Here is a 26,545-nt window from a genome sequence, read left to right as displayed (position 1 = left end):
GAGAATCAGCCTGGGATGCTGAGGACCAAGGTTCAAAACCCCAAGGACGCCTGTTTGAGCACAGGCTCACCAGCATGACCATGGATTGAGCGTGGGAGTGAAGACATGACCCCACATAACTATGAATTTATGCTTCTCACCTATCTCCCTTCCTGTCTGTCCGTTTGTCTCTCTTTCTCTCTCTAAGAAAAAAAAAAGAAATAATGTAGACCACAAGCGGGAAAAGAGAAGCAACATACTAGGAAGCATTGGCTGTATGACTGTTGCTATGGAACAAACTTGGGGGAAATAATTCCTCCGCCCCCACTACTGTTTTTATTCCTTCCTCCCTCCCAACTATTTCACATAACCAACAAGATACCGTGTGTGGCAAAGAGAACTTAGAACTGGTTTGCTTTATAGAAGCAGGAACAAAAGTAGGCAACTGAAAATTAATTTTATGTGTCAGAGACTAGGAAATACTACAGAACAAAAGTAAATAATACACCCTGGCCAGGTGGCTCAGTGGATAATGTACCCATTCAGCGCACCAAGTTTGCAGGTACAATCCCCAGTCAGGGCACATATCAGAAGCAATCAATGAGTGCACACCTAAATATGGAACAACGAATTGATACTTGTCTTTCTCTCTCTCCCCTTTCCTCCCTCTCTCCCCTTTCCTCCCTCTCTCCCCTTTCCTCTCTCTCTCCCCTTTCCTCTCTCTCTCCCTCTCTCTCTCTCTAAAATCAAATAGGAGGGAAAAGTAAATAAGACAGCTCCTGCTTTTAGGAGCTTATACTGGAAGAGATAAGTTAAGAATGTTTAGCTCAAAAACAGGTACTTCTGAAAATAGTTCTGCTGTCTCAACAAGTTTCTGGTGTCTCCTTTATGTGATATAAACACAGCCCATGCAAACATACCTACTTAAAACCCAGTATTATTCTTGATGCACACATTTCAAAATTACAACCAGATTAGGGGTCTGCCTTACCATCATTTTTTCAAAGAGATCCAGTACTTCCTTTTCTGACAAATTCAAAGATCGTTCATCATATAATGGCTGAGGTGCTGGGAATTCACTCATCGCAACTTGAGAATCGATAGGATGTTGAATAAGATGTTTTTCTTTTTTGACAGTAGATTTTCTAAAACTTGTAATTCGGTCACGCTGCAAAGAGGGAAGAAAAATAAGCAAATAAGGCCTAAAAAAGAAATCAGAAATCACGAATATGAAGAACTGAAACATCAAAATGGTACTCAGTATGAGATACATCATTACTGGATTTCAACAATGTGTTACTTTAAGCAGCAAGCTCCAGTTAGAGATTGTACTGTTTTCAATCTGAAGTCGTTCTTAGCGTCAGCAGTCAGGGGGAGGGCTGGGAATGGGAAAAGTATTCTTCAAAAATAAATCATAGTCGTTTGTCATTTGTTTTGCATAGGAAGTAGGTAAACAAAAAGTCCTGCATCAAAGTCATGTGGCTGTTTTAGAGAGAATGTGTCTTTGTTGGCAACTTTCAAACCATGAGAAAAAGACAAAGCAAATAAAAAGAGTTTCCGATGTCCAATTCTAAGGAGAAGTCACAGTAATGCTTTTCTTCTTCAAAGTGCCAAAAATTGTGACAAGGCTTTGTGAGTACTTTGTCAGAGTAGCAGTTAGTGTAATGGCTAAGTATACAGACTCTGAAGCCAGACTACCTGAATGTGAATCTGCCTTTTATTAGCCCAGTTAACCTGTGCAAATTAGATGGTCTCTGTTTCCTCATCTCTAAAATAACAATAATGACTTAATAATGTATATAAGGCCCAGGTTGGCTTAAGGTAGAGCATCAGCCTGGCTTGTAGATCTCCAGGTTCAATTCCCAGTCAGAGTACACAGGAGAAGTGACCATCTGCTTCTCCACCCCTCCCTCTCCCTCTTCTCTCTCTCACTCTCTCTCTCCCCCTCTCACAGCCATGGTTTGATTGCTTCAAGTGCATCAGCCCCAGGCGTTGAGGATGGCTCCTTGGAGCCTATACCTCAGGCACTAAAAATAGCTCAGTTGTGGGCATTGCCACAGATGGGCAGAGCATTGGCCCCAGACAGAGGTTGCTAGATGGATCCCGGTCGGGGTACATGTGGGAGTCTATCTCCCCTCCTCGCACTTGAAAAAGGAGAAAATAATAATAATAATAATAATAATTTTAAATAATGTATGTTACATAAAAAAATATTACCTACTCCATAGGGTTATTCTAAGGTTTAAATAAGGTGGCATGCTTGGTGAACTTGTTACTATTACTATGACTATTACTATTACTATTAGCCAGATCTTTATCTTCCCCAAAAAGTGGAACCAACATGACATCACCTTTTCCATTGACTGGAAACACAGCAAAAACGAAATATCTGACTCCTACAAACATTATTATTAAGAACTTTCCATTTAATGGATATTGACTCTGAACCATTGATTCCATGTACAATCTCTAATAATTAGCTTGCTATTTTACATAAAGGGGATTAACGACTCCAGTCACATGTCAACAGGCCATTTGGTTTTAAACCACAGAACATTAGACATCAAAAATTAGTAATGACCATAAAACTGAATGCACCTCAGTTTTATTCTGTTTTCCTTTAGTAAGCACATGCACACTGTCAGCTCACATCACACAGGCAGACACGGTTAGATGCAAGGATGGCACATCGTCACCGCCATGCTCAAGTCCTTATAGACCACTTTGACAATACAAAAGGCATCAAGAGGTTATTACCACAACGTGTAAATTTCTGTTGATTCCCCCATTAAAATAACATACTTTTCATTTTGAGTCAAAGAACACTTTTTTTTTATTAAAAGGTGCACTTTGAAAGAAATGTGAGCAGTTTTAAGCAGCTTATTTAGGATTACCAAAATGACTTCAGTATGTGCTTGCTTACAAAGAGATTATAGAAATTGTAATATTGTAGAGCTGGGAAGAAACTTGAAAAATCATCTAGACCAACTCTCTCATTTCACAGATTAAGAGACTCACTAAATTCATGAGTCTTTGGTTCCTATCTCAGGGTTCACATTAAGATTCTTTTCTCTGAATCATCTTGAACTATATTTTCAAATTTTTCTTTTAACTCTTTGAGGAAAATTCAGTTGGTCTAGATATGTACTATATCTTCAAACAGCTCAAGAGAAAAATATTCAGTAATCCCAAATAAACTGAGTACGTATCCATCAGTCACACTTCATAAAAGATATGGTGGACATAAAAGCATCTGAATATGCAATCAACCATTAAATCAATATCTCGCTGGTTCTTGTCCCTTCATATCGTTTAATATTTACTTTTGTGGTGCTAGCTTTCCTACTAGCATTATTTACATTTATATTTGATCTTCTACTTCATCCTTCATTTCTTTCTAAAAACTTGGCTTTTGCTTTCAGCTATATATTGGTAAAAAATGATGTTATGCCACATACTTTCACCTTCTTAAATCACTAATACTTTACATTATTTTTAGATAGGGAATTTCACCAAGTAAAAAAACTGGCATTGCTTAAAATACCGAATTTTCAAAGTTGAACTATAAAAGGGCACATTTAGATTTTAAAGCCCACAACTTTTAATAAGTTTAACTATGACAGACTCAGTTCAAAAATAATTAAGGGTTATAAATATCTGACTAACATAATAAACTTAACTTCCTATCATTAATTTCTCCCAATATTCTTATTAATAGTTAACATGGTCACAATTTCGTGGGCTATTAAAAATAAAAAGAAACATCTGAGTTTTCCAGGACTTTACACAGAAATTGTTTTAAAATGTGGCTCGGGTATATGTCAAGAGGCTAATATCAAAATTGTGCTGAGATTTTATAGAATTGTTTCTTTTAATATTCCAACAAAGAAGTCACTCTTGAAATTTCTTTCATTCTACCGCACTTTGCAAACACATTCTATATCTTACATATATCAATGCTTTGATGTCCATTTGCTTTAATAAAAAGGCGACATGCATGAGATGAGTAATAACAACATGCTTCTAGGACCACCTTACCACGTCATCTGCCAAAGTTTTTATTTGAATGTTCTAGTAAAACCAAAAGAAAAAAAAAAGAAACACCTGTCAATAAGAGATATTCATAGGTAAAACACAAAAATAGTAATTGAATGAGTCTCATTTTTTATCTTATCAAACATAAGTACTCAAAAGAATCAAAGTTTAAATATATGAACAAGTACACTTTTTACAAAAAGATAACTTTTTAAGAATTAAAAGGGAAGGGTTGTGCGGGGAGTGTCTACTTGTTTATAAAGTTAGCGCCAAAGGCCCTGGCTGGTTGGCTCAGCGGTAGAGCGTCGGCCTGGTGTGCGGGGGACCGGGGTTCGATGCCCAGCCAGGGCACATAGGAGAAGTGCCCATTTGCTTCTCCACCCCCCCTCCTTCCTCTCTGTCTCTCTCTTCCCCTCCCGCAGCCAGGGCTCCATTGGAGCAAAAGATGGCCCGGGCGCTGGGGATGGCTCCTTGGCCTCTGCCCCAGGCGCTAGAGTGGCTCTGGTCGCGGCAGAGCGACGCCCCGGAGGGGCAGCGCATCGCCCCCTGGTGGGCAGAGCGTCACCCCTGGTGGGCGTGCCAGGTGGATCCCGGTCGGGCGCATGCGGGAGTCTGTCTGACTGTATCTCCCCGTTTCCAGCTTCAGAAAAAAAAAAAGAAAAAAAAGTTAGCGCCAAAGGCGCCAAGGTCACGTTTGGGCCAGCCATTATGACCACAGTGCTCAAACATGAGAAATGATACAATGCAGTCATAAGCCCTTTCAAGGTTTTCAGTTTTAGAATGAATAATCATCTTTTTATAAATCATAAATTTTAAAAATATATATGAATAACAGGGAAAATATCATATTTAATAGTAATGAAATATAGAAGAGCTCAATCTAGAACTCCACTACATCTGATGGATAAAGGACACCTTTATAAACAATCTAATTAAAATTAATTTAGTGATTCAGTTAATAAATACCCCTTTTTCTAAAACTCTAACCTTTATTTGGGGGGAAGGGGATGTGTTTTCCTACTTCTAGTGCTGAGAATCATTGGAAATGGTATATTCTAGTTAATGAAACAAAGTAGTTAATAAAAAGTACCGCCTAACATAGATGGGCACCATGATTTGAAGAATAAGAACTCAGCAATACTAAAGTAATAAGGCAATCATTAAAGCAGCAAAGTAATGGCTAATAATTCAGTAATCTTTCATGATTCAGAAGATACTTCAAGATTTTACAATAACATACATTCAGCATGAAGGGCAAATATTATTATATTATAAATATATTAAACTGCCAGCCAAGAGATATGATTAGGGAAAAACAGGTTCTGTTTAAATTGCCTGTTAGGAGTTGAAATTAACCTTTCTTCTACATCCTGTTCCATTTATTTCCTACAACATGAGCTGAACAATATGCATCAACTAGATCATGAATGCTCACATCCTTTTTTATTAAGAAAAATAATGGTCTTCTCACTGGTGGGGAGAAGTCCATTATGAGTTTTAAGGAACTGAGAATTATTTGGTCTCAAATTCCCATGAAATTGTCTTCAAATACCACCAACCCAATGTTGTTAAAGATCATCCATTGACTCCCTCAGGGATCTACACTCCTACATCTTTCTATAATTTCTTCACATCCTGATGACACAGACCCCAATCTTTACTGCCTAAGAAAAACAAAAGGGGGAATTAGTTATATCAGAACTGAAGCCAACGGAAGAGAGATCAATTCTCCCTAGGATTATCTCTAGCTGACATTTTCTCTTTTATTTTCTCCATGGGTTACCGAATACTGTTTTATACACACTGGCAAGCTCCATGATCTCCTGCATTGCAAAATCAGAGTACAAGATGTCAGTCTCAAAGTGCCTCAACTATCCCGTTACCATCCAGATAAGTGCCTGTCTACCTGTGTTATCATTGGACAGATTATACATAGTTCTTCAAGCAACTCCTGCTTTTCTTCTCTTCCCATCCTGTGCGATTTTTTTTTAATAACTTTTTTTACATTTTTTTTTAATTTTTTTATTTATTCATTTTAGAGAGGAGAGAGAAGGGAGAGAGAGACAGAGAGGGAGAGAGAGAGAGAAGGTGGGGAGGAGCTGGAAGCATCAACTCCCATATGTGCCTTGACCAGGCAAGCCCAGGGTTTTGAACCGGCGACCTCAGAATTTCCAGGTCGACGCTTTATCCACTGCGCCACCACAGGTCTCCTGTGCGATTTTAAACTCAAGCTTGGAAACAGTCTGTATCTTCAAAGTGAGAATGTTGATTAGGGAGAAATGTAATTTGATTTGGTCAAATTCTCTAAGTTAAGGTACACATGCCTGGAACACTTTAAAGCTGTATCTCAATTGAATCTATGTTGACAGTTTAACATGGGGGAAGGAAACAAGAATAAAAGGTATTGCTCGCAACATTTCCATCTTGCCTTATATAAGGGAAGAGACTTGAGTTTTTTTCTCTTTTGTAAATTAACCTATTTTTGTCTATATTAAATCACACATTATGGGCCTGATCTGTGCTGGCGCAGTGGATAAAGCATCAACCTGGAACTCTGAGGTCGCCAGTTTGAAACCCTGGGCTTGCCTGGTGAAAGCACATATAGGAGTTGATGCTTCCTGATCCTCCCCCCTTCTCTGTCTCTGTCTCTGTCTCTCTCTCTCTCTCTCTTCTCTAAAATGAATAAATAAATAAAAATAATAAATCACACATTATGGAGTTAGAGACTATTCAAGTTGGATGGTATGTGACATCATCTGGTCAAAACTTCTCCTTTTACAAATGATGAGATGGATGCCTGAAGCTGATAAGTGACTTCCCAAAGGGCCACAGATCTGATACTAATACTTATTACTTGATACTAAATCCAAGTCAACAGCTGACATTTTCAGGGAGGATAATTAAGCTCTAGGATATTAGGATTAAATGACTGAACTGAAACAGTTCATGGTGACCTCAATTCACAGACACCCCTTTCTGGGTAACTGCCCTTTTGCCATCAATACCCAGGGGGTCGAGCATCAATCCAAAGAGCATTCCCCTGGCACCCACCATCCTTCCCAACACATCTTACATGGCATTGACTCAACTCAAATTCACCAATATATGTCATGCTCCTCAAGTGGCTAATTAGTTATTCTCCATATGCAAACCATATGCTAATTTGATTACTTAATCTTTCATAATTTTTAAATTTTACCTTCCTAATTATTCCTGAGTAATGCCACAATTCTAAAAGTCAGACTACTGCTATCTGGGTGGCAGGAGGGAAAAATGGGTATACAATTAATAACCCAACGGGGACACTACATGAGCACAAAGAGGGCAAAATATCTCAGAGAGTCAGGAGAGACTTTCAAAAGGGGGGGAGGGGTATAACAGTTATAAACGGGTTACATCTGCATTTCATGCGTCCAGGCTTAAAATCTGCATGTCACCTAGGCCTCCTCCCTTCCCTTCATGCCCTACTGTCATGTACAGTTCCCTCTTCAGCCTTACAAACACAAACCACTGTGGTTTAGGATCTAACCACCAGCAGGTAACAGCCTCCGAATCATGACTTCAGCTTCCATTCTGATCCCACTGCGCAGGCGATTCTCACATCAGAGGTCTGGTGCCAGGCGCCAGCACCTCTTACCTGGATATCTGGAATAACCTCCTACCCTGTCTCCCTGCTCCCACCTTCGCCCTCCCACAGTTTACCGTGAACAGACTGAAGTGATGCTGTTAACACTGAAATCAGATCATATCCCGCTTCTGCCCAAAACTCTCCAGTGACTCTATTTTCAGTGCAAATGAAAGTCAAAAGCCATTAGAGTGGCCTTCAAACCCCGCTGAGCTGTCTGACCTCGTCCCCTGCCACTATTCCTCTCATCCACTCTGCCCCCGCCGCGCAGCCACCTCGATTGTTCTTAGTGCAGCAGTAAGTGCATGCGCACTAGTTCAGCCCTCTACCTGGATGCCCCCTCCTGTGACCGCAGAGCTCACTCCAACACAACCCGGTTTCCCAGTCTGTACTGAGAGGCGACTCTACCCGTGTCCTATTTCAATGGAAATACCCACCTCCCCTGCACACTCTTGTCCTGCCTTACTGTGTCCTACTTTTCCTTGTTTCAGGACTTAGCACATCTTAACATAATCAATACTTTACCTTTTGTTGGTTGGTTGGTTGGTTGGTTGGTTGGTTGGTTGGTTGGTTTGTGAGCCCCATGAAAATAGGGATATTCATCTTTTTGGTTCAGGGATGTTACCTTAATGCCTAGAGCACTGCTTGGCAGAGGCACACTAAAAATTATAAGTGACTATCACACACCTGTTCAGAGTCAATGGCTCCTGAAGATCACTAACTAATATGGCATTCAAAGTCCTGTGTTTTTTTTTTTGTTTTTGTTTTTGTTTTTTGGGGGTTCTTTTTTGTTTTGTTTTTTTTTGTATTTTTCTGAAGCTGGAAACAGGGAGAGACAGTCAGACAGACTCCCGCATGCGCCCAACCGGGATCCACCCGGCACGCCCACCAGGGGCGATTCTCTGCCCACCAGGGGGCAATGCTCTGCCCCTCCGGGGCGTCGCTCTGCCTCGACCAGAGCCACTCTAGTGCCTGGGGCAGAGGCCAAGGAGCCATCCCCAGCGCCCGGGCCATCTTTCCTCCAATGGAGCCTCGCTGCAGGAGGGGAAGAGAGAGACAGAGAGAAAGGAGGGGGTGGGGGTGAAGAAGCAAATGGGCGCTTCTCCTATGTGCCCTGGCCGGGAATCGAACCCGGGTCCCCCGCACGCCAGGCCAACGCTCTACCGCTGAGCCAACCGGCCAGGGCGTTTTTGTTTTTTTTTGTGGGGGGTTTTTTGGTATTTTTCTGAAGCTGGAAACGGGAGAGACAGTCAGACAGACTCCCGCATGCGCCCGACCGGGATCCACCCGGCACGCCCACCAGGGGGCGATGCTCTGCCCCTGGGGGGGGTCGCTCTGTCACGACCAGAGCCACTCTAGCGCCTGGGGCAGAGGCCAAGGAGCCATCCCCAGCGCCCGGGCCATCTTTGCTCCAATGGAGCCTCGGCTGCGGGAGGGGAAGAGAGAGACAGAGAGGAAGGAGAGGGGGAGGGGTGGAGAAGCAGATGGGCGCTTCTCCTGTGTGCCCTGGCTGGGAATCGAACCTGGGACTTCTGCACGCCAGACCGACGCTCTACCACTGAGCCAACCAGCCAGGGCCATTCAAAGTCCTGTTTTATTCAGCCCTAGTTCCATTCTGTCTATCCAAGATTTCATTTATTGATTTTAGAGAGAGAGAGGAGAGAGGAAAGAGAGAAGCATCAACATACAATTGCTGCACTTTAGTTGTTCACTGATTGCTTCTTGTATGTGCCTTGACCAGGCAAGCCTGGGGTTTTGAACCTAAAACCTCAGCATTTCGGATTGATGCTCTATCCACTGCACCACCAAAGGCCAAGCCTACTTCGTCTGCTTCTTCCCTTCCTTCATGATCCATATGCTATAGAAACAAAAATGGAAATCCTTTTCCCAAATGGATGGCCCAGTTGTCCTGTTTGTGCACCCACTGTTCCCTCTCCCAGAAATATACATCTAGCTGTATAAATGTCTATTTCTACAGCTATCCTAGAGTTTAATGTTTAGTCATTGATAAACCATATATCAAAAATAATAATGGAGAAGGACTATGCTTTTAAGTGTTTTCTTAATTTTTTTTTTCCTAACAGACATCTTTAAGAATGACAGAGTAGGCCCTGGCCGGTTGGCTCAGCGGTAGAGCGTCAGCCTGGCGTGCGGGGGACCCGGGTTCAATTCCCGGCCAGGGCACATAGGGGAAGCGCCCATTTGCTTCTCCACCCCCCCCCCTTCCTCTCTGTCTCTCTCTTCCCCTCCCGCAGCCGAGGCTCCCTTGGAGCAGGGATGGCCCGGGCGCTGGGGATGGCTCCTTGGCCTCTGCCCCAGGCGCTAGAGTGGCTCTGGTCGCGGCAGAGCGACGCCCTGGAGGGGCAGAGCATCGCCCCCTGATGGGCAGAGCTTCGCCCCTGGTGGGCGTGCCGGGTGGATCCCGGTCAGGCGCATGCGGGAGTCTGACTGTCTCTCCCCGTTTCCAGCTTCAGAAAAATACAAAAAAAAAAAAAAAAAAAAGAATGATAGAGTACCCTACATCACAAAGGAAATTATAGTCATGCAAAAAAATGATTGCAATTACTGGTGAAAGAGAATCATATAGAAAAACATTCTAATTAAGATTTCTTGTTTTATAAGTTTCCTTCAACTACAGAGGGTGCATCTTATGTAACTATGCACCTTTGGCCAATATGGATATTTTCTCAGAGATTTCTCTTAGGTAAAATTCTACTTCCATAAAAAATACTTTCTTGATACCATTATAGGGGTCCTCAGGTTATGACAGTCTCAACATAAGACCTTTCGAGTTTACAATGCTCACTCCCATAAAAACTTTAAAAAATTGAGACGTGAATATTTCAGCTTAAGCCATTAGTGTCGTACTTACTGAGTGGGTTAACTAGTTTGGAAGCGCACGGTGGAAGAATCCTCAGTAATGCGGCTGTGAGGAAGGGAGTTGGAGCCCTCCAGTATGCTCACCTATGCCATTTTGGACTGTTAAAAGCACAACTGTTCTGTTTATGTTAGTTAGGTTGTGTTTCGACTTACACCAAAATTTGGGTTACGTCACTGTCTTAGGAATGAAACTGTGTTGTAATCTGAGGACCCCCTATATTTAGAACTCTCTTTAAAACTGGTCAGAAAAAAGAAACAAATGTGTTCTACAGAAAAGAAAATTCTTGAAGCAGATTTGAAAATTTTGAGTTTCAGAAGTGATTTCTGGCCACTGTACAAGAGAAATATACTGTAATTATTGTATCAGTACCAATTAAATTGTCCACAATAGAAATTACTTCTGCCACACAATTGTGTTTCTATAGCAGTCAAAAAAGCAAGGTACAAAAGGAGCTGAGAACAATAAGAGAAACTAACAGCAAAAAGACAAAGTTCACAGAACTGTAAAGAGCTGTTTTGTTGACAATAAATCAGTCATTTTTATTTAAACTGACCTTTAAAACATATTTTTATATGGTTGTATTAAAATACAGTCTCATTTAGGCCTGATCTGTGCTGGTGCACAGGACAAAGCATCGACCTGGAACACTGAGGTCACCTGTTCAAAACCCTGGGCTTGCCAGGTCAAGGCACATACAGGAGTGGATGCTTCCTGCTGCTCTCCCCTTCTCTCTCTCTCTCTCTCCTCTCTAAAAATAAATAAATAAATAAATCTAAAAAATAACAAAATGCAGTCTCATTTATAAAGATGTTCTATAGGAACAAGCTTTCAAATTTTATTTGAGGTTAACTGTATAACTGTGTAGGCATCTCTCACACCACGTGCAAGCAGATATTGTGGATTTTACTTCTATGTACAAACTACAGAGTTACAGTGGAGTTCTAAAAAATGACCAAAAAAAAACCTTAGAGTCACACCCTGATTTAAATCCACTGAGTAGGCCCTGGGGTGACATCCTGACATGCCAAAATTGTGGGTATGGTTCCCCAGTCAGGGTACAAGCAAGAATCAACAAATGAATATATGAATAAGTGGAACAACAAATCAATGTTTCTCTCACTCTCTTTCTCTGTCTCTAAAGATCAATAAATTTAAAAAAAATTTTAATTACTCATTAAAGTCATTTTGGTAAGTTTTATTGTGCAAATCTAACAATAATGGCCAATTAGAATGAGGGCATATTATACCAATAAGCATAGTGACCATATATTTTCATTAAAACCAACTCTGGAAAAGCAGTAAGCTTGTGCATTAGTCAAGCAATCAGAGTTTATTAAACTTCATTTACAATCAGTTATATTAAATATAATAGTACAGTGTTAGATGACTATTGCATAATTATAAAAGCATCATGCCAAAGTTTCAACCCCTTAAGAATAATAGAAATGGCTGATTTACTTATAAACTCTAATGCTGAAGTTCTTATTGAAATACAAGAATCATTATTGCAAGAAAATTAAGTTTTAATTTTCTCAATCAGGCAGAAATTAACAAAAACAGCAAGATATAAAGATTCAACTCTCATATATAATGTTACATGGTAATAGAATGTTTTACAAACATTGAACAATTACTCTAGTACCACAGAAACTGGATAAATTGCATCTAATTCAAAATCTCACCATCAACTCAAAAACCTAGTCATCACACTAGTTGACTATTTTCTTCTTTTTAGAGAAAATAAATAAGTTGGCCACCACAATAAAGATGAAGGGTCAATTATTTACTCAGTCTTAAGTTTCCTGCTAAGAAGGGCAAGGCAATATGACACAGAAAACCATGTTCAAGTCAACTGAACAAATATTGGAGCATCCACTATGCACCTGTTCAGTGTGGGGCATTAGGAATGCAACCGGAAACAAAATATGCCCATGCCCTTCCTCTATGGAAGTTGAAATTTAGCCAAATGTAAGATGAATGAAAGGACAAATCACAATAGAGAAATTCTGAGAGCTCGGGTAAGGTAGTAAGCTAACAAGGCCTCCATATAATTTCCATGTTAGAAAGGCGCTTACATAAGGCCATCCATATCAACCACTGATCCAGGGTTTGAAATCTCTAGACAACGTGCCTGGCCCAATATCTATTCAGGTCAGCGCAGTAACAGAAGAAAGCAGATGCTCTTCATCGTCCTGCCTTCCAGCTTTTCAGATCCTATATGCATCCTGAACTTCATCAACCAGGAAAACCAATCAAGCCATTTTATCACCTGGTAACCAAGTTGAATATCCTGTTCAGGCATTCTAATGCTTTATTATAAAGATTTGTTTTTAGTTGAATACCAGTCAGTTGTGTTTATTTTATCAAGAAAGCTATACATAATCTGATTTTTTTTCTTAAATGTTTATTTTATTGATTTTAGAGAGAGGAAGGGAGGGAGAGACAGAGACAAGAATTGATCTGTTCCTGTGTGTGCCCTGACCAGCGATCATACCGGCAACCTCTGAGCTGTGTGACAATGCTCTAACCAACCGAGCCATCCAGGCAGGGCCATAATTTGATTTTTAGAAATAAGTTCAATGTAGAGGTTTGATACTAAGAAGGCAAGAGGAAAATAAATTCTGGCTTTCAAAATCATTCAGCTATTACTGCCTGTATTTAAAATTACTCCAAAGATTTCTTTCATTTCCCTTCTGACAGTAAGGGTCAATGTTAGACACCCACATGTAGTCATAGGCACTGTACTCTTCCATTATCACAGATAACAGAAGACAGATCAGTGGGCAGAGTGCTAGGCACTGGTATTTAAAGAGACATGGCCCCACCCTCAGAGTGCAAACCTTAATAGTTGAGAAGATGAGGTTACAGGCATTAAGCTCGTGTTTTCCACCTTATTATGCTGTTGTTAGCATCTAAAACTGTTCATTTCATCATTTGGATAAAGCGATATCTTTACACTTTTATAACCAAAAGGATATCATTTCAGAAGTACTGTACTGACAAATCAAAAGCCTCAAATTTTAAGCCACTAGAGTTTTTAGCTATTACAAATACAAATTCTTCTCACCATTTTTATGACAAGAAAAGAACACTAAGGATTTCCTCCTCAAGATGTTCTTTCAATTTCTAACAAACATAATGTGGATCTGTCAGAATTCAAATATGACATCACCATAATGGCTTTGGTTTTCTTCATAACACAAAACACCTTGTTATGGCACTGGCTAAGTTTCATAAATCTATCATAACAAATTAACTGTCTTGACATGAACTTCAATCTCTTTCTAAATATTTTATTTATTCATTTTGAAGAGAAGAGAAAAAGAGAGGGGGTGGTGTGGTGAGCAAGAAGCATCAACTTCCATATGTGCCTTGACCGGGCAAGCCCAGGGTTTTGAACCAGCTACCTCAGCATTCCAGGTCAATGTTTTATCCACTGCGCCACTATAGGTCAGGCATAAACTTCAATCTTTATATTCCAAGGCAGATGACTAAAATATGGGAAGCCAGCAGGGGAGCCAGCAGCCTCTTCCAGGGAACACGCATGCTCAGCTTCAGGGCTAAGGGCCAAGCATTCAGGAAATGTAAGTTGGGAAACAAGTTAACACTAATGAATTGGAGGAAGTCATTTAGTACCTGAATTAATAAGAAACAACTGCAGTAATCATCCAGGTTTTTAAGAGCAGTAACGTCTTCTGCCAGTATAGAAATATGTTTATTTGCTTTGTGGTAAACTGTTTCCAATGGGAAAATTGTTTGGACATGAAAGTTCTTTCTTAGTCTATGAATAAAAAGCAACAGGAATGAAAACACAGCTAGCTTTATACATCTACAAATGTTTCAAAATTCAGCTCAGTACCTTGCAAGAGATTCTCTCTGATCAATGAGCTACCCAAGTGGGCCTCAATATTTAATAAATAAATTTGTACGTTTTCTGTGTTTAAAGAAAGACAAACCTCTCAACTACACAGTAATACATCTGAGTACCCATCATAAGCCGGGAATTTGTAGGCATAAAGACGTTTAAGATAAGATTCTGCCCTTAAGGCATCTGTAACATAACCAGGGGAAAGAAAACTAACCACAGAAAAACAAATAGTTAATGAAATGCTAAGCTATTCTGAGGTATGTAGCGCCTCCTTGTCCCTGGGTCCCATCACATAACCTCTCTTACTACTTTTCACAGTGTTAACCACTATCTGAAATGATCTTGTTCACTTATTTACTTCTTTGTGTCACAGTTTCAAGAAAACAAGTTCCCTAACAGCAGAGACCTTAATTACCCTGTCGTGTTAACTTGTGGATCTCTATCGCTTAGTCCACAAGCTGGCACAACATAGCTGCTCAGATATTGGGTGAATGAATTAAGTTAAGTATTCAGAGAAGACTGGAACGCTGAGGTCGCCTATTCGAAATCCCGGGCTTACCTGGTCAAGGCACATATGGGAGTTGGTGCTTCCTGCTCTTCCCCCTTCTCTCTCTCTCTCCCTCCTTCCTCATTCTCTAAAAATGAATAAATAAAATCTAAAAAAAAAATTTAAGAACAATTTAAAAAAAGTATTCAGAGAAGAAATAGATAAATGTAGCTTCACTAAGAAACTATATAAAGGATTGTTCCCTAATTGTTGGGTGAGATTTGCACAGCCGGAAAGAGGGGAGGAGAAGGAATACAGACAGAAGGAGCAGCATTAATGCTGTCCTACAGGTAAGGTAAGTACCTCATGAAACAAAGGGTTCAGGTAGAAGGGCATTCAATTTTGAAAATGTAGGTTAGGAACAGATTAAAGACAGTCTTGAAAAGCAGAAGGGGTAGAGGTGGTTTTCAACTGTTTTACAGGTGGGGACTGGTGAAAATAGAATTAATTTGGGGACTGCTAAGGCAGAAATCACCCTGAATATGAAGGAATTTGATTAAGATCATTGCGTCTACAATGTCCATACATCAGGGTGGTTAACTCTTTCATGGACCACAAGAGATTTCTGGGAGAATGCTCTGTGGACCAGCGGTTGAAAAACACTGGTCTAGATCAAGTCTGATAACCATTGCTAGTCCTTAAGATTTTCCAACTCAGGAGTCAAACAGGGAGAAGGCAGTAATTTAGAAAGACGACTCTGGGCGGTACAGGTCCACAATCTCCTTCTTGAAACCCTTGAAGCTGGACTTATTTTAGAATTCAGAGTGTTCCATATTTTAGAAAGGAATATGGTACGGGCACTGTATATTACAAAACATACATAGCAGGATCTGGGGTAGCCCCATCAATCAAATGCACTCAGGTTCGCAGTGAAACATGAATATCCCACGATACAAGGGAGCCAAAGACTAAAACACAGTCTCAAGACAGATCAGCTCTGCAGGCCAAATGATAACTTTCTGTGTTCAGAGCTTGCAGATTTTAGAATTTCACAGGTTTGTAGGCTGTAATACGCAGGACAGATTGGAGAAGGAATCAGAAGTTTAAAAGGCCGCAAGTTTGGTCTATGCCACCGAAATACTAGCTAACCATTTTCTGAGCATTTATTATATGCAGGCACTATGTGCAGAGTTTTACATGAGTTGTCTTGGTTAAATCCTCACAGCACTCCTATGGTATATAGGAATTTATTGTCCTATATTATAGGTCAGGACATCAAGGTTTACTGTCATAAAGTCATTTGCCTAAAGTCATTCCCTTAAAGCCACAAGGAGAATAAATTGCACAGTTGGGATTAGCATTTCAATTGAGATTAGCATTTAAATCTTTGAGTGGGATCCAAACTCTAAAACCTCTATCTACATTCTAACCTCTATCTACATTCTGAACTCTGTCTGTGAAGAGCCTTCATCAGTATAACAATACTGATTAGAGCTCAAGTTCTTTTTCAACCTTGGCCTTTCCAGGCTTTGTACTAAACCTTGGCTCTGCTTGAAGCGCTCACCCAAAGCCCCCTTCTTCTTCATCAGACTGTCTCCTACTCAGTCCTGTCTGGTCTCAGCTGAGGTTACGGTGGGCCCTGTTATCTCCCCTGCTTCCCGTCTTCTCCTTTTGTAACTGTATGGTCAGTGACTGCCACCATCATCACGGCCATGCACGTTCACATTGGATTCGGGCAGACAGTAAAGAAACAATGGAGCCAAAAAGTGCTGGGCCATTGTGTTTATTAAATTCTCCTACTGGCCAAGAGCAAACAGGCAGGGAAAACACTTCCCTCTCACTCAGGGCTCCCAAAGCCCTGACTCATTCTCTGGTTCTACAACCAGGAGAATCTTCTCCAGTTCCTCCTAGAATCAAAGGCCCTCACCAGTCTCAGCAGATCTCGCAAAGCCCCTGTAAAGCCATCAGCCAGGGCCACTATCACAGCAGCCTCCTGGCCCATGCAGGTTCGCATTGGATTCGGACAGTCGGTAAAGAAACAATGGAGCCAAAAACTGATAGGCCATTTTCTTTCATTCTAGCTTGCACCCGGCGGGCACGTAAAAATACACGCTGGGCTCCAAAACCCACTCACATTCAGTGCTCACAAAACCACTGACTTATCCTAGTTTCCTAGAATCAAAGGTTTCTAGCTCACCAGCCTTATTCTCCTCAATTCCCCATCTCCTTCCTTCTCTCTACACAAACTCTACACAAACTGGCATCTCACTCAGCACTCCGCCATCTTGGCTGCTTCTCCTGGCCACATGGCCTCTTTCCGCTGCTCTCTGCTCTGCTCCCTCTGCTCTCTCATGCTAATCATCCCAGGAACCAAGAGTGCAAGCTCCTGTTCTGCCCCCATTTTATAGTGTAGAAATCAAAACTCTTAATCCAATACACAAAATAGGGAAGTCTCTAATACAAAGTCACTTATCCCAGGCATGATGGGATTGTACCACCCCACATCAAAAAGGGTGGGAAAGGCTTAGTCCTAAAACCAAGCCCCAGGCTACAAGGATCCTGCCTGCCCACAGCCCACCCCCAACACACATTAATATCACCTGGGCGATGGCCTCCACGTGGGTAGTGCCATCTTTAACAAAGTGAGCATAATATATTTTATTTGCCCAACAGCCCCTCAGCTCTGGTTCCCCATCTGCACCCATCTGCACACGTTCTCTTTCCCGACCAACATGGCTTCTTCTTCAGCAATCTGCATTCCCTCTGCTCTTACTCTAGAAACATAGCTTCTTTCTCTTTCTCCTTCTGCTTCTTACTCTCTCCCATCTCCCTGCAAAACCCTCTGGTGTGAAAAACTCTCCTCCAGCAAAACAATGGCCCTTCCCAGGCAGAAAAGTAATCTGAAATTTGCAATCAACTGCCCTGCTCTGGGAGCAAGCACTCAGGTGGCTGCCCAGCACCATTTTTTTAACAATAAAAGTGAGGGAATTCAAAAAATACCAATTTTACAAACTCATTTGCCCAACAGTAACACATTCTGGTTATCAAACTACAATTCCCTATGGGTACTGGTCTCCCTTGCTATGCTGTAAACTCAGGGTAGTAAGTACTAGGTCTCTCTTGATCTCAACTGTGTCCTCAGTTTTTAGCACTGTTTCCCGTATGTAGCATTCAAAATTGTCATAGCTGACTGAATCGGGGATGGGGGTGGGGGAGGGGAGAGAGAGACTGAGGTCCAGTTATGAGCAGCTAGGAGCTTAAACTAGAATAGTAGCAATAGGACTAGAGAAGGCAGTTATTATACATAATTTTGTTAAAATTACACTTGTTATTGAAGCAATGTACCCAGACATATGATTGCTGTTTGTATTAAATAGAGTAATTTAATATCTGTTGTTGTGATTACCATCTTGAGAACACACAAATAACCTCTAAACGGCTATGATTATCACTGTGGAGATAGATGGCAAATCATTGGGAGGTGATGTATCTACTCTGAGCAGCTTTTATAAATAACCACATCATTTAGTTTTCTGATGTAGTTGCAAAATTAATCTGACAAAACAAAATGATTCACTCCTTTAAAGATTCGAGAGCCTGAATCGCCTAAACCTGAAAATTATACCTGAGTTGTGAATAAGTTATTGTTACACTTCTGGGAGAAAAAGATTCAGAAATCAACCAATGATTTAAGTTAATTTCACTATTAGTGCTTGTAACTGATATTTTTGTATTTGCCACTGAGTCCCAATTCAAGAATAGGTTTTGGTTTAACACAGTGGTAGTCAACCTGGTCCCTACCGCCCAGTAGTGGGCGTTCCAGCTTTCATGGTGGGTGGTAGTGGAGCAACCAATGTATAAATAAAAAGATAGATTTAACTATAATAAGTTGTTTTATAAAGATTTATTCTGCCAAACTTAGCAAAAATCCGACATAAAGTACTTGGTAATTATTATTATATGCTTTAATTTGCTGTAACTCTGCTTTATAAATGTTATAAAGTAAAGTTACTCCCCTACTTTATAAATCACCATTACTGTGGAACTGATGGGCGGTTAGAAAATTTTACTACTACCAGAGATACGAAAGTGGGTAGTAGGTATAAAAAGGTTGACTACCCCTGGGCTAACAGTTCATCTGTATTGCCAGAGGTTAGCTCCTGCGATCCTTTTCCAAAGTGTTTTCAAACTGAAAGTGGATTAACAAAGACTGTTAATTTACACTCATACAAGAACTTTTTAAATGACTAAATATTATAACAAATATTTAACCCTTAAAAACTGAAGCAAACCAGGGTTCTATGGTAGGCAAAAATGATGTAAAATTTCAGAAAACTTGAAAGGAATCTTTGAAAGAATTTAGAGGAAACAACAAATTATTAAGTTTTGTAACGTTCATTCTTCCCCCATTGGCTCCCCCAAGAGTCCCTGCTGAGTGGTGAGAACTCAGCTTAGAGCATTTGCCCCAGAGTGTCCTTTAAATAGTTTTTTTATTTACTTTTAATTTGGATAAGGAATTCTATCAAAATATAGTGACAAATTCTGTCCAAGTAAAATGAAGAACACATTGCAGAAACATTTAGTTTATGTCACAGTGTTTTACAAACACTATCATAACAAATTAACAGGTAGTTTCAAATTTCTGACATTTTTATGACTTTAGGCAAAGCAACAAATAGTGTTTATTCTGATAGAACTCGAATTTCTTCTACTATGACATTGACGTTGTTTTTTCCTCAATGGACTCTTCATGTATTTGAATTAGCTGAGATGGAGGAAGTATCACAAGTAAGTCACAACTATACTTAGCCCTTGAGGCCTTCTGTCTGGTTTGTGACCACTATACCATTTACTATTTATAAGAAATGATCAACAGTATGTCCCTTTGCCTGAAAAATTACAGGCAACTCAGGGACTAACTTAAGAGCCCTTACACACATACAGGTCAAAGCAGATGATTTTTCCTCCTTAATATGGCAAAATCACAGAAATTTTTCAGAGTTGGATATAAAAGACATGCTTTCCCCCCCCCCTTTCCAACCAGACATTAAGCCAATGGTGGTGTCTCCTATACATCAATATATAGATCAGACTTTGTGTAAAGCTGAAAAATGTGAAGGGACTAGTAACCTCTTCTGCAATCCTTTGACTCTGCTGGTGCCTGACAAGCAAAATAAAGTCCATTTATGGGGATTCCTAAAAACCAATGAGAGAGTCCTGGTGAGGTAGCTTGGTTGGTTGGAATGTTGTCCTGATATAATACAGTTGCGGGTTTGATCCCCAGTCAGGGCACATAAGGATATCAACAAATAAATGCATAGATATGAACAGTGGATCAGTGTCTGTCTATCTCTCTCTCTCTCTCTCTCTCAATAAATATAAAAATATATATTAATGAAAGATATATATATATATCCCTGCACATCTTTAACTGGCCAGGAACACTCAGACTATGTAGGGTATGTGCTCTTTGATAAAACAGGAAATTGAAGTTATGCAGGCTAAAAACTTGAGAAGTTCTGAACTTATTATAATAGCAATTTGTTCGAATTTCTATTTTCCTCACTGCTGAGTAATTTGGTTTTTAACAATTTAGCCAATTAAGGATTAGAAATTTTGAAAAATGTTACTATGCAACTGACAGAAAGATTTATAATCAGTAGATCATTGAAATACAAATATAGATGTGCTTTAAACATTTATAGAATTCCTCTTACTGTGCTGTCACGAATTCTGGCTCCAAATTAATGAGCCAGCCCCAGAATCACAGTCAGGTTTTTCCACAATATCCTCAAATTGACTTCTCTTCAAGCACCATTCTGTTTGCTAATAATATTATACTTATTTTAAACAAGATTATTTCATTAATGGCCATAATCAATACTATTGAAGTTTTCAATACATATAGAGCCTCCACAGCCCTATCAACTCAGTTCTGTTACCATACTTTGCTACAAAGAGAACATTCTCAATGATGGTTGAATTCCCAAATTGGCTTACAAACTCTAATTTAATCTGTAATACACCTTTCAGATTAGCACTCGTAGCATTCCACCTGCATCTTCCTTGGAAACACTTTCTGCTGAAAATGCACGTTCAAACTCAGGATGTCAAAGAGTTGGAGTTACCTTTCGGTAGGAAGAGCTTGCTTGATTCCCAGTGGGACTTACCGCCACAGAACAGAAATAGCTGGCCTTGGACTTTGGTGCAAGTGTTCACAGAATAACAAGTGGAGCATAAGCTCTTTGGGTGTCTTACCCGAGAAACAGAGAAAATGTATACCCCTTCCATAAAATCTGTCCTAGGCTCGCCTGACCAGGTGGTGGCGCAGTGGATAGAGCGTTGGACTGGGATGCGGAGGACCCAGGTTTGAGACCCTGAGGTTGCCAGCTAGAGCGCGGGCTCATCTGGCTTGAGCAAAGCTCACCAGCTTGAGCCCAAGGTCACTGGCTTGAGCAAGGGGTTACTTGGTCTGCTGTAGCCCCCCGGTCAAGGCACACATGAGAAAGCAATCAATGAACAACTAAGGTGTTGCAACGAAAAACTGATGATTGATGTTTCTCATCTCTCTCCATTCCTGTCTGTCCCTCTCTATCCCTCTCTCTGACTCTCTCTCTGTCTCTGAAAAAAAAAAAAAAAAAAAAAAAAAAAAAAAAAAAAAAAAAAAAAAAATCTGTCCAAGGCTCTAAATCTCTTCATAAAGACTGCCTAATACTGAATTTGTTCAAGAGTTTTAGTACAAGCTTGACCTACCCGGTTGAAGAGTCTCTCCATTTTCAAATATCTGTTGAGTTCTGAGTATCTCACATTGCACAAGCTATACACAAGCACCTTTCTAGTTGTTTCTAAACAGTGACTATTTATTTTAGGAATGTACTAGAAAGACCTCTTCCCTCTCTAAAAATACCACAATAAAATATGCTGAGAGAGACATTTTCTTTCACATGAAGTGCAGAAGTAAAACTTTATGGAGACGCAAAGCTGCAAGCAGTGACTACACATGAACATGTAACCAATGGGGTGGCCAAGTTTTAAAACTCAAAAAGTAATTACACCTGAAATTTATATAAAATAGTGTAGAATGCAAACTGTAACAATACAAAAAGGGAGGGAGGAAGGGAGGGAAGGAAGGAAGGAAGAAAAAGAAGCATGGCGCCACTCACTGGTAGCCAACAAGGTTGAATGCTTTCCTCAGCTAAAGTATGCTTTATAGAACCCATAAACACCTCTAAAGAGGTTTTTTTTTTTTTATTCCCAGAGGGTATGTTTCTTGATCCTCCTCTTAGTTCAAACCTTGATGATACCATTTACCATAGTATGTAATTTCCCACGAGATAGTACAAATTTCATGAGGTAGGGACTGGGTCTTAAATTGTTCTGGATATGGTATATAAACAGATGAAGATGCCCTCTTGATATTGGCCCTACATTCTTTCCTTCTTCATAACAGCTAAGGCCCATTAAAAGCCCACAGATGCCAAACTTGAATTTTCACACATTCAATTGTTTCAAATATAGTTTAAGTAAACGGATTCCCAGCCACTTTGAGCCAGCTTACTTTGCATACAATACGAAACTCCGCCTAACATCTGCGGGCCAAAGATAAAATAAATGCAATGGCTATAAAAGACCACAATAGCTACTGCCCTCTGGAGCTCTCTGATGCAAAGACTCTCCATTGTGCTGCGGGGTGATGTCATCTAGACATCTACGTGCATCCTCCCCCAGGAGTTCCTTTGCCCTCCTGTCCCTCTGGGCAATGGTCCTCTGCTATAGTCTAGGGAAGGTCTCCGGCTATCTGAGGGGCTTCCCACACATGCAAGTCTGAAAGCATCACTCAAATAAAGCTCATTGCATACTACTGTCATCTCATGGGCATATTTTTTTCCTTTGATCATCTGCAAAATCTCCCTCAATCTCACTAACCAATAACTCGCTAATGGACCTTGGAGCAACCATACATTTATTAAATGAATTACTGAAGGCTGGTAATTTCTCAGTTTAAATAGGATCTCTCTCAGGATTAATAATAGCCCTTCCTACCACTGGAGCTGTCTACCACAAGGAACCTGCAAGGCAGAACGCTGGTGGGCACAAAGTTGAAATGGTAAGACAGGACAAGGGATAGTTCACCATAATACGGATGCCAAGAACAGATGTATAATTATATTTATCATTTATTGAAGGTTAACTCTGTTCCCAGTACCATACTAAGCACTTTTATATATATTTTAAGACTTAATTTATGCAACAACTCCTGGTATATTCCATTACTTATCCCCATTTTACAGATGAAGACCCTGAGGCTCATCAATCTAAAGTAATTAATCACGGGTTACAGTTATTAAAAGGTGGAAGCAAGGCAATCCACGTTTATTATTCTCCAAAACCAGTCCTCTTAAACAATATTTCATATCAGAGAAGTAAGAGTAACCGAGAACTCAATGACAGCTCAAGAAATATCAGCAGCCAAATAAAAATGGGGCTTATCTTAGAAAAGAGAGCATATAATAAGCATTTAGGGATGCCAAGTTAAATTAGCCAGAGGGCAAGAGGGTGAGGTCAGAAAGTAATAAAAGAGAATACGTAATACAGAAGAATTTTAAAACCAGGAAAATAAATCTACAGGAAAAAAACCAAGATTAGCAAAGAATTAACATCACTATAAAAAAGTGAAACAGTTGCCCTTCAAAACATACTCAGAACGTTTACCTAAACATACTATCAGAAATATCTGTAATCTCTATAGTTGCAGTTAACTATCCAAACAAGCTGATTAGGTAGACCTATATCCCTACCAATGAGGCTGATAAAAAGTATGTGTGTGGAGTGGGGGAGGGGGGAATCTTGCAGGAAGGAATTATGATACACTCACACCTCTGGAACAAAATAGTCGGGAGCCATGGGGGTTTGCTGGGAGAGTAACCGCCCCCTACCACTCTCACCCCAGTTGACAGGTTGCCTATTAGGCAGGGTACTATAACAACAGGAAATTAATTTTTAAAGTAACGTTTATAAATCTATTTGATCTGAATTTTAAAAAAAAAAACAAAACCACAAATTAGAAAGCAAAGAAAAGCTGTCTGGGTCTCTTCTCCTCTTCTGGGATATGTGGCTTCAAATCTATCTCCTAATCAAACTGCCACAATTCATAGAGCAACATTTATGACCTGAGCCTCTTACTACTCCAGCTAAACAGCAGCAAGTACAATAAATGAAGTGGGGGGGGGCTGGGAAGAGGGACAGAGGGACAGAGGAAGGGGGAGGGGCAGGGAGGGAGAGGAAGGAAACAAATGAATGAGACTCTCTTAAGCTGTCAAATTGTAGAGATGGATACCTAATAAGGAATGATTTTAAATAATGATGTGTATACTAAGGAAAAAACAACAACGAAGAAAAGCTAGACCAAAAGAGAGAATATCACTAAGATTAGTACTACAGGGGGTCCTTGGGTTACAACCCAGTTCTGTTCCTAGGACAGTGACGTAACCCGGATTTTGGTGTAAGTCTAAACACACCCTAGCCTAAGTCACTTATCTGTCCTAACACAGTTGTACAATCATCATAAAAACACAACTAAGCCACGGAAAAAGGAAAAGGACATAATTATACTGTACTGTACACTGTACTGTAGTAACAGAAAAAATGCCAAAAAATGAGTGTAAATAAAGTACAATGCTAATGGCGTTAAGCTGAAACACCCAGGTCTCAATTTTTTAAGTTTTTATAGGAGTGAGCATCGTAAACTCGAAATATCGTCTGTCGAGACTGTCGTAACCTGGGGACCCCCGTACAAATTAAGATTCACTTATCTACTATATGCTAGTCACTGTTCTTAGTGGTTTGGTTTAATGTATTAATCCCCACAACAAACCTGTATGTCGGTATTATTATCCCCATTTTACTGATTAGAAAACTGAGGCACACAGAGGTTAAAGAAAAGCATTTGATCACATTGTCTGACCTGTGTGCAGTATCACCATGCCGACTAATAACACCTCTTCACAAAGGAGTAAGGAAACATAGGACTGGTCTGGTGTGAGCCATCAGCACAGATGGAGGCATCTCAATAGTTCCCTTGGGTAAAACCCAAGGACAATTTTTCAGCTGACATCTTAAATCATTTACATAGTTTACTTTCAGAATCCTAGCAAGAGCTCCAAAGCACAAAGGTCATGTGCCTCCCAGATCATTCACATGAACTTAGCTTGCATGGCTTAGCTTGTGTACAAATGCTATTAAATTTATTTTCTGACACCAATAACACATAGACCTTTCCAGGCATTCATTAGTGAGCACTTGACCAACCAGCTGTAAAATACAAAATACTCAGGAAGCAACAAAATGCACTCTCATGAACATATGACATGCAGCAAGATTTTCCCATAGCATTTGCATTTTAAAAATATAGAAGGAGCCTGACCAGGCAGTGGCGCAGTGGATGGAGTGTGGGACTGGGATGCGGAGGACCCAGGTTTGAGACCCGAGGTCGCCAGCTTGAGTGTGGGCTCATCGGGTTTGAGCAAAGCTCACCAGCTTGGACCCAAGATCGCTGGCTTGAGCAAGGGGTTACTCAGTCTGCTGAAGGTCCCAGGTCAAGGCACATATGAGAAATCAATCAATGAACAACTAAGGTGTTGCAATGAAAAACTGATTATCGATGCTTCTCATCTCTCTCTGTCCCTGTCTGTCCCTCTCTCTGACTCTCTCTCTGTCTCTGAAAAAATAAAATATTATAAAAAAATAAAAACTCTATTAAAAATATAGAAGGAAATGTCATACAGTAAATGTTCATGATCCCTGTAAGATGAATCCCTAGTTTGGATTTGCATTAAAAATGGTTATTCCTTTTATTTAAAGTACATAAAAAAATGAGGCACTGCCATCTCATATAATAAATCCCACAATAAAGATGAAAACCTTTCCCAGTTTCTGCTTTCATCTTCCTAAGTTTAGTTCCAGGAACACACAAAAATGAGTATATTAACTTAATCTCTTCAGAACTGATGACTTCAACATAAGCTTTGGAGATAGCCAGCAAGGAAGAATATATTCTTCCTGACCTAGCTTTGTCAAACGGAAGCTTCCCTTGAATCTCAGAAAGGAGGCGGAACCATAAACTTAACAGTCTTACTACATGGAGTCAGGAAGGGGAAAACCAGTCTCAAAGGAGGTCATGTGTATGATATGCTACTAGTATTTACATCCAGAGGACGCTTTAACTAAATCATAGGGTATAGTTTCAGGGGGAGGGAACCTGGAAATGAAAACAAATCAGAAAGGATTACTTCAGAAATACCCATTTATGACCGAGTGGTTTATTGCAAGACTAATAGGCGTACATTTTTTTCCCTTCTTTTTCCAAGTGAGAGGACAGGAGACAGAGAGACAGGCTCCCGCATGCACCCCAACCGGGATCCACCCAGCAACCTGTCTGGGGCCAATGCTCTGCCTATCTAGGGCCATGCTCGCAAATGAGCTATTTTTAGAGCATGAGGTGGAGGCTCCCAATCAATCGATCCATGGCTACAGGAAGGGAAGAAAGAGACAGAGAGAGAGAAAGAGAGAGAGGTGGAAAAGCAGATGGCCACTTCTCCTGTGTGCCCTGACCAAGAATCGAACCCAGGACATCCATACACCAGGCCAATGCTCTACCACTGAGCCAAACAG

General features: G+C 40.4%; 1 protein-coding gene across 3 annotated transcripts in view; it reads right to left on the bottom strand.

The window, feature by feature from the left end:
* The window catches only part of DIAPH2 (diaphanous related formin 2), a 1,004,885-nt gene that overhangs the window by 934,128 nt on the left and 44,212 nt on the right, over positions 1 to 26,545 (bottom strand). For 2 of the 3 annotated variants that reach the window (XM_066248744.1, XM_066248745.1), the window contains exons 2-3: positions 4,018 to 4,050; positions 971 to 1,147 (exon numbers count right to left, since the gene is read on the bottom strand). In XM_066248744.1, the coding sequence (XP_066104841.1) occupies positions 971 to 1,147; positions 4,018 to 4,050 (210 nt within the window). The remainder of the gene's footprint in view (positions 1 to 970; positions 1,148 to 4,017; positions 4,051 to 26,545) is intronic. The other variant, XM_066248746.1, reaches the window with a different exon arrangement.

The sequence above is a fragment of the Saccopteryx bilineata genome, chromosome X, assembly GCF_036850765.1.
Source record: "Saccopteryx bilineata isolate mSacBil1 chromosome X, mSacBil1_pri_phased_curated, whole genome shotgun sequence".
NCBI lineage: Eukaryota > Metazoa > Chordata > Mammalia > Chiroptera > Emballonuridae > Saccopteryx > Saccopteryx bilineata.
This window is presented reverse-complemented; position numbering and strand designations above follow the sequence as displayed.